The sequence below is a fragment of the Vombatus ursinus genome, unplaced genomic scaffold, assembly GCF_900497805.2.
Source record: "Vombatus ursinus unplaced genomic scaffold, bare-nosed wombat genome assembly UNPS02010394.1, whole genome shotgun sequence".
NCBI lineage: Eukaryota > Metazoa > Chordata > Mammalia > Diprotodontia > Vombatidae > Vombatus > Vombatus ursinus.
In genome coordinates, this window is record NW_020950172.1 from 8125695 (window position 1) to 8134742 (window position 9048).

Sequence of the window (9048 nt, forward strand, 5' to 3'; positions counted from 1 at the left end):
ATCTATCTATCTATCTATCTATCTATCTATCTATCTATCTATCTATCCATCTATCCATCTATCTAAGAATAATTCCTACATGCCAGGAAAGCTATTTTTCAGGTGGTAGCTGGGCTCTGGGGTCACTCTGCTCCATATCTGGGGGGACACAGCAATGGGACGGAGGTTTTGTCTGCCCCAGTCTCCCGTGGACAAGTCTGTTCCCTGTTTTTTCTGCAGTAGGATACGGTTCGTGGTTTGAACATGTCCAGGAATTCTGGGACCATCATATGGATTCAAACGTGCTTTTCCTCAAGTATGAAGACATGCACCGGGTGAGTGGGTCTGGCGGCACCAGTGCCCTGGGCTTGAAGGCACTGACTGTCCTGATCAGGCAATGTTCCCATCATGCCCTTCCTCATCAGTGTGAATCCTCATACCCTTTCATGGGTTCACTTTAAAACTGGATCAGATCCCCCACAGCTAGGGGCACCTTCAGGAAAATGGATATGTGAGGATTTTCAAAGTATGAAGAATCAAACCAACTCTTATATTCCTCAGCACACACACAAAATATGCTTTTGGATGGGTGTGCATATGAGAGAGAGAGACAGAGAGACAGAGACAGGGTCAGAGACAGAGGTAGAGTGAAAAACAGAGAGACAGAGAGACAAAGGGAGAGTAAGACAAAGAGAGAATAATATTTATTAAATTATGGGAGTAATTCTGTCTCATTGACGTGAAAAGATTCAAAGATTGTCATGTCAGAAGTGGAAGGGGCCTTAGAGCTCATCTGGCCCAACAGCTTCATTTTACAGAGGAGGAAACTAAGGCCTAAGAAGGATGTGTGACTTGCCCAAGGTCATAGAGCTGGTAACTGGCACAGCCAGGCCTTCCAATCCCCAGCCCAGTTCCTTTCTCACTGGACTTGCTCATATACACCATGTGTGCATTCACACACCTTCCTTGTCTCTCACGCACACCAACCAGTGTGTGTGTTTTCACATAGAGTGTCACTCCTTCACATAGGTATATACAAATTCTTCCCTCCCTCAGTTGTACACACACTCATGCATATTCTCTGCTTCTCATGGGCAATTTCACTCACCCACCCCAAAGCAATTCTGTTCACTGCAGTAGAATGGACAAGTTGGATTGGTCCTTTCCACTGTAGCCTGGGGGCAGCTGAGTGGGATGTATGCTGGAGCTGGGGATGAGGAAGCCCTGCTCTCAGTTTCTTTACTCTCTTGACCAGTAGACCCTTTGGGTGGGCCAAGACCTCAGCCTCTGGTCTTCCTCTTTGGCCTTTTCTGGAAGTGGCCAGGAGTTGGAATCCTGACTTCACTCCTTGTACGTAGAACTTTCGACTAGTCACATTCCTCCCTGGGCCTCATGTGGAAAATGCGGGGGTGGGATTAAAGAGATACTTTTTAAGGGTTTCTCTGGCTTCCAATTTTACGACTCATTTTTGAGAGGAAGCAGCTGAGGCCCAGAGAAGGAAATGACTTGCTCACAGTCACACAACTATTCAAGTGAAAGAGCCGGTGTTCCAACTGAGGTCCACTGAGGACAGTCCAGGATTCTTTTCAATCTACCACTCGATACAACGGCTCGAACCGAGTATGTTTTGACTCCCCACGAAAACTCTGAGTGACTCAAGAGTGGAGATTTTGTCTTCTCCTTCTCCTGTCGCCCCCACTGCATCCAGCATGCAGTTGGTCACCTAGAGGGGCTCCCAAGAGACTGTAAAGGGGCATTTAGGACCCTGGAGCATTAGCATTTCAGAGTGGTGAGAGAAGAGAGTCAGGAGACCTGAAGTGGAGGCCCAGCTCTTCTCGGTACACCCCCGTGGCCTTGAGCAGATGATTCCCCCTCTCGAGGCCTCAGTTTCCTCACATATAAAAGGACGGATTGAACAAGGTGGTTTCCCAGGTCTCTTGCAGCTCCAGATGCCACGACTACGAGGGGATAAGTTGCCAGCACCCATCAGTTTATGAAGTCTTGCTCCTCCCTCTCTGGCGATTTAAAATGTGTCCTGGGCTCGAGGCCTGCCACATGGGACGAGGCTGGTCCCCAGCCGCACCTCGCTGTATTCTCGGCTCTAGCTCCTCACTTCATCCTCCATGGTCCTGTATGGGGCTTGGCCTACGTCTACCTCTGCAAGCGGGGGAGGGGAGGAGGGGCCATGCATAGTCCTCATGCGTCCTGTACTTCTCCCCCAGGACCTGGCGACGATGGTGGAGCAGCTGGTGAGATTCCTGGGTGTGTCTTATGACAAGGCCCAGCTAGAGTCCATGGTGGAGCACTGCCACCAGCTCATTGACCAGTGCTGCAACGCGGAGGCCCTTCCTGTTGGGCGCGGTATGTTCCTTCCTTCCTCCTCCACATGTTGCTTTCTCACCCCATTTTCAGCAACTCCCCCACCATTTGTTACACCCTTGCTGTGTGCAGAGCCTTGTTAGGCACTGAGGCAGACCCAAGAGACCTAACCATCACGGTAGTCGGGTACGAACGCGGATCAGGACAATGTGTGCAGTATTACCTGCTAAGTAAGTTATGTGAGGATCATGTGATGAGGGGGAGGCTGGGCAGGGGGGAGCTCAGCACTGACACAGAGAACCAAAGATGGCATCCTGAAGGAGACAGCTTCTCGAGCCTCACACCGTGGCCAGCACCCTGGGTCAGACTACCATCAACTCTTGCCTAGACCCTTGTAACAGCCATTTAATGGATCTGCTCACCTCAAGTCTCTCCCCACTCCAATCCATCCTCCACTCAAGGCCAGAACAGTCTTCCTAAAGCACAGGGGTGATCCCATCTCTCATTCCCCTACTCAGCAAACATCAATAGGATCGATTGTAAAGTCCTCTGTTTAGCATTAGATGCCCCTCACCATCTTGTCCAAACCTACCTTTCCAGTCTCGTTACATTCTTGAACACTAAGGGACAGAAGGCCACATTGGCCTTCCCTCTGTTTCTCACTCACCATACTCCATCTCCCACCTCAGCACCTTTCCATTACTCTGGGCCTTTGCCTAGGCCATGCCTCATGCCAGAACACCCTTCCTCCTTACTACCACTCTTGAATTCCTACCTCTTTCCCAGCTCAGCTAAGGAACTCCCTTCCTCAGAAGGCCTTTCTTGACTCCACCTTGGTTATATTTACTCTCACACCCACCAAAATTACTCTTTATTCGTTCTGTATATAGGCTGTATACACTTATTTGTGCACGTATTATTTTTCTCTGGGAGAACGTAAGCTGCTTGAGGGCAGGGACTGTTTCCTCTTTTGGGGAGGGAGGATCCCTAGGACCAAGCATAGGGCCTGGCCCATAATAGGCATATGATAAATACTTATTGAATTGAAGCGAATCTTTGCAGTCCCTTCTAGCTTCAAATACTGTGATCACTTACTCCTAGGTTTTTCTTAAGCCAACTACTACTTTCAGACTTCTGCAACCAAATATATAGAATCACTGAATGTCAGAGTTGGCTTGGATTTCAGAGGCCTCCAGTCTACTCCTGTCCAAATTATAACTCCTTTCTAAACAACATTCCCCCTGAGTGCTAATGCATCTTGTGCCTGAAAAATTGACCAACCAGCCAATGCACCAGTGCCCCCTGGGTACCAGGCATGGTGCCAGGTGCTGCAAATGTCCAATAGTAACAAGTGACATTTCTAGAGGGCTTTACAACTTGTAGGGTGGCTTATACACATAGTCTTAGTAACAGAACTACAGGTAGGTCTTATCACCACTTTATAGATGAGGAAACAGAAGCACAGAGGGATTAATTAGATTTGCCCATCATTCAGGCAGTGTGCATCAGAGATGGAATTCAACACCAGGTTTCTCCTGCCTCCCAATCCAATAGTTTTCTCATTACTCCATGCTTCCTGGAAGGCCTATAGTCCACTCCCTTTGGGGACAGCTCTTAGGGCTAGGTCTGAGCTGAAATGTCCTTACCTTCAGCTCTCCCCAAGGCTCCTGGGGCTGCCTTCAGGCACCAAGCATAAGATTACTCTTTCTGCCCTGTGCTAACCCTTCAAACACCTCAAGCCTGCTGCACGTTTCCCCCGAAGTTTTTCCTTTTTCAGTTCCCTCCATCTATCATCATGTAATATGGTTTCCTGTTATCACCCCACCCTGGAGACTCTCCTCTCCACGCTCTGTCCCACTCATCAGCATCCCTCCTAAAATTGGGTACACAAAGCTAAACCTAGGATTCCCAATGAAGTCTGACCAGAGCAGAAAATGGGGACTATTGCTTCTCTCTGTATTTGGACACAATAATTGATGATCTGAGGCCAACTGTGGAGCAACCCATCAGATCCCAGCCATAAGGGCTGACCAGTCATCTGGCTGAAAAACATCAATTTAACTATGAGCTACATTGTTAGTGATTAGATGGTAGGATATAGGCACCCTTTTTATTAGCTAGTGTGAGTAGTCCAGGGGCAAACCTAAGGATTTGGTGATCTGTGTAGACAGTCACACTGAAGTTTATGGTGGGCAAAGTCCACTCTGTGACCAGATTTGGTCATTTGCACAGTCCAACAAACCAGGTCACTGCTGCCTTTTGTTATCTCCTGTTGAATAGACCAAGTCTCCCAGTGGTCCTTTTCTTTCTTTTTCATTGTTATCTCAAGGAAAGATGGGATAAGGCAATCCTGTCTTACCAGATTTCCTGCCCAGTATGATAATTTTCTCTAGCTGTGAACAAAGTGGGAAGGGCGAGGTCTATTTTGAGAACCACCCTGGCCAAGCAGGTGAGAAGGTTCTCATGTTATTATCCCTCCAGGAAAGAGGTTTTTCTTTTTAGTATGCCACACGCTTCATACTGAAGGGCAGCTCATTCCTTACATTGCTCTACGAATGAAACCATTTTACAAGGAATAAAATTGAGGCACAGAGTGGTTAATCAGACTTATCCATGGTCATACAGAGAGTAGACATCAGAGATGGGATCCTTTGTTACTTGGTAGTTCCAAGTCAGTTTGCAATATGGAGAATCTCTTCCAAATTCTCTTGGGCTTCGGCCCATCCACCGCTGACCTGAGCCCATATCAGAGAAGTGGATGCCTGTTGGGACACTCATTCTGGACATCCGAGCCCCACCTTGAGAGCTTTCAATCTAGAAAGTGGTCTATTTTGTGGGGCCCATCCCATCTGGGAGGCAGCATGGAACAGCGGAAAGTGCTGAGCTTGCAATCACAGGCTGGCTCTGCAATTTATTACTTGTGTCACCTTGGCCAGCACATTGCCCTCTGTGGGCCTCAGTTTCCTCCTCCGTAGAAGGAGGGTGCTGGACTGGTCTACCTTCCCGTCCAGCTCTACCTCTAGGACCCTATAATATTATTCTAGTGAAGATGAGATTTAGTAGGAAAAGATCCCTGTCATCACTGAGAGGGCCACCATAGAAGAGGGAGTAGCCTTCTCCTGCTCAGCCCCAAAGGGCAAGACCATTCAAGAGTAGTGCAGAGGGCCCCAGGAGGCGACCAATCGATCAATGAATAAAGAAGCATTTACTAAGTGACCACTCTATGCCAGGAACTGTGTCGAGTGAGCTCCTTTTCACCTGTGGATGATGACTCGTTCCTGATTGGGTCAGGGTTGGGCTGCATGGCCTTGGAGGAGGTCCCCTCCAGCACTGATGTTCTATGACTGTACTCAGATATGTTTCGGGTTAAGTCATATTTCTCCAAACCCAACAACCTCAGTCAGTGAAAGTCCAACCACTGAAGCATGGTTGTCCTACAAATTGTCTGCTGGCTGCATCCCTAGCCCACCATGCTCTCTGCATCTATTGAGATAATCATGATTTCTGTTAGTTTTGTTGTTGATACGGTCAATTATGCTGATAGTTTTCCCAATACTGAACCAGCCCTGCATTCCTGATATAAATCCTACCTGGTCGTAGTGAATTATCCTCGAGATGAGTTGTTGTAATCTCTTTGCCAATATTTTATTTAGAACTTTTGCATCTATATTCATCAGGGAGATTGGCCTATAATTTTCTTTCTCTATCTTGGCTCTTCCTGGTTTAGGTATCAGCACCACATTTGCATCATAAAAAGAATTTGCGTGCCCACCATGTTCTAAAGCGGAGTCTGGAGCCTGGTGTTTCCATTGCTCAGGGTTCTCAGAGTGCCTGTGGTTTAGGGTTTGGTGCAGCAGGCATGTAGAAATCAAATGACACCTCTTCTGCTTTTCATTTCAGGAAGAGTTGGCCTATGGAAGGACATCTTCACTGTATCCATGAATGAGAAGTTTGATCTGGTATACAAACAGAAGATGGGAAAGTGTGATCTCGTCTTTGACTTTTATTTATAAAAGAGATAGAAAGAAAACTCAAACTACAAAAAAACTTTGCATGCTCGCAGCACCCGTGTCCTGTACGACTAGCTAGAAGCCCTTGATGCGTTCCCTTATGACTTGCTGGACAAACATTGGTAGCTCTGTGTAAAACAACTGGAAAAAGCCAACAGCTAAGTAACTGTCGGCCACGTAATTACCTTCAGTCCCAAACAGCCCTCTGATCTGTAGTGTTTGAAGTCCCTTATCTACTCGTATGAACATAAGCCGTTACAAAAACATGCAGCCGTGATGGACTGTATTCTATATAAGTACAAAGTATGTAACATATATGCAATTAGAATATATACCTTTTCTGCCCCATCCTGATTATTTATTGTATTTTATAGAGCTTTTCACCGAGACTCTGAATAAACATAGTAAACCAAATAAATGTTCATTTCAGAGGGGAATCAGTGACAAGCCCAAACGGAATTCTAGAATGATCTCAGGGGTTAACTGTTGTATTTATTTTTGTAGTTTTATCATAAAGGGCACAATTATCTGGTTCTTAGATGAGTAATGGCTCTAAGATGGAGGGTAGGGATGGGGTGAGAGTCTGGAAGAGAGCTCTTCCTTCTTTGAGTTTTCTAGGGCTCAGTCTTTGGTGTCTCTTCTGAAATGTAGGCATATCCTGTTTCACGTAGTTCCTTGATCTTGATACTAAAACCAATGCCAGAGGGGCAATTAACTCTCTAAGAATGATGTTACAAGTCAGGCAGTAAGCAGGCTGCTGGTTAATAGCGCTTGTACCCCAAGGCTAGCTTGAATCCCTCCTAACTATCAGATCTGGTCTGAGGCAAATAGCCAAGCGATACTATGGAGGACGTGTGCGAAGTGATAGCAGGGTTGAGTCATATCAGCACAAGATGGTATGGGTTGAAGCCACATCATGGGGGGTGTGCCCACAGATGTAGAAACTGGCCCCTAGTTTTTCCAGATAGGGGAGGGCTTTCTGCATGGTTTTCTTTGGGCGGACTTAGAGGCCTGTGAAGGTTGCTAGGAGAACTTTGGTGATGGAGGCCTGGCAAGGAGAATCCAGTACATGGGCATGTAACATAATTTGAAGTGTTCATATGGAAGATGACATTTACAGTGACAGAAAACATTAACCATAAACTGCAACTGGAAATTATGTTTTACTCCATAGCTGCCTTTTTTGTCCCCTAAGACAGCAGTCAACTGAAAGTGGCAAGCAGCCTGCCAACTATGAGACTTCTAAAACATTCTCGCTTTTTCCATACTGTTTATGTTGTTCTGTCTGTACTTGAGGCCTTGGCTGCAGGAGAAACATTTTGCAAGCTTGACAGCATACTTCACTCAGACCAGTTCTTGCTCCTGTTTACATGAGCCCTGAACCTCATGGCATCTGAAGGGAAAAGGTGATATCGTCACTGCCTTCCCACCAGACCCAAAGCATGGAGAACCCAGAGGGGTAAGGAAAGAGACTCAGAGAAAAGCATGGGGGAAAGGAGAGCCAGAAGGGCGGTGGGAAGGGACGTGGGCAGCTGCCGTCTGGCTCCCAATCACTTTCTCGACGGCAGCTGTGAGAATGCCTGTCTCTTCTAAGATGCACCAGCAGCTGAAAGGCAGTCCTTACCCAGGTTCTAGGACTAGAAGGGCAGATACCACCCCAAAGGGCTCAGTTCTGTGCTGCTTTATTTGAAACACAGGTGTAGACACTGGATTTACACTTTTATTCCTTTTTAAATAAAAAAAGAAAAAGCTGTTTGGAGAGCAGGTGGCCAATAGCGTGGCCGGGCACCTTCTCTTATCTAGCTGTGTGTGAGGCTGCTTTCCATGGAATTTCATTTCTATTTTTCTATTTTTCGTATTGTATCGACCTTAAGCACCGCGTGTCCTTTCTGTGCTTGCTTGCTTGCTTCTCTAATAAAGACATGTTCCGTGCCTGGGGTCCTTTCGGATGCCGCCGTCCTCACCGTTTATGTTTCCTTGTTCACAAAGGGCTGCTGACAGTCCAGGGATTTTAATCTGGGGAAGAAGCTGCTGCCTGGTGAGGGAACTTGGCTTGCTCGCTGTTCCCCCTGATGGAGAGGGTCAGAGCCAGGACTTGAAGGCGAGGCTTGAAGGAACCTGGAGAAAAGGTTTCCTGTCTAGAGCCTCTAGCATTTAATAAAGGCTCGTCCTTTCCGTTCCTTTTCCACTGACAGCTCCCCTCTGCCGATCACTGCAGGGACCATCACACTTGAGCACCCCTTTATCCCTGCCTCTACCCCATCCCCCTTTGTCTAGGTGAGACCCCTGTCACAGCCAGTTTTCCTTATGGTCACATTAAGGTCAAATTCATTTGCAAAAGTGGAGTTTCCAGTCATTGAGTTACCTATGACTTACGTATCAGGCTACATTTCCCGCTATCTGTTGGGTGGCTTTGCAGTCAAACTTCCTAATATCTCCGGTATTCCATTAAAAATTCTTGGGTGCCTGTTGAGCCCCCAGAATTCTCACCCCATCCCATATATGCTCCAGAGGAGCTTACAGTCCCTGTGGTCTACTTATGTATGCACAGGTTTCTCCCCTGATGGAATGCACCATATTATAGTATGATAAATTCAGAGCCAGAAAGGACCTCTAATGCCATTGAGTATAAACTCTTCATGTTACTCAGAAGAAACTGAGGCTCAGAAAGGAAGAGTGACCTGCCCAGGGTCACACAGCTGGTAAGCGTCAAGTGTCTGGTCTGAGATCAAATTTGAAC

At 47.0% G+C, this 9048-nt stretch overlaps 1 protein-coding gene across 1 annotated transcript in view; it reads left to right on the forward strand.

Annotated features, from left to right (window-relative positions):
- The window catches only part of SULT4A1 (sulfotransferase family 4A member 1), a 49179-nt gene extending 42868 nt beyond the window's left edge, over nucleotides 1–6311 (forward strand). The window contains exons 5-7 of the mRNA XM_027854380.1: nucleotides 220–314; nucleotides 2202–2340; nucleotides 6199–6311. Coding sequence (XP_027710181.1) covers nucleotides 220–314; nucleotides 2202–2340; nucleotides 6199–6311 — 347 coding nt within the window. The remainder of the gene's footprint in view (nucleotides 1–219; nucleotides 315–2201; nucleotides 2341–6198) is intronic.
- Nucleotides 6312–9048: the final 2737 nt, after the last annotated feature.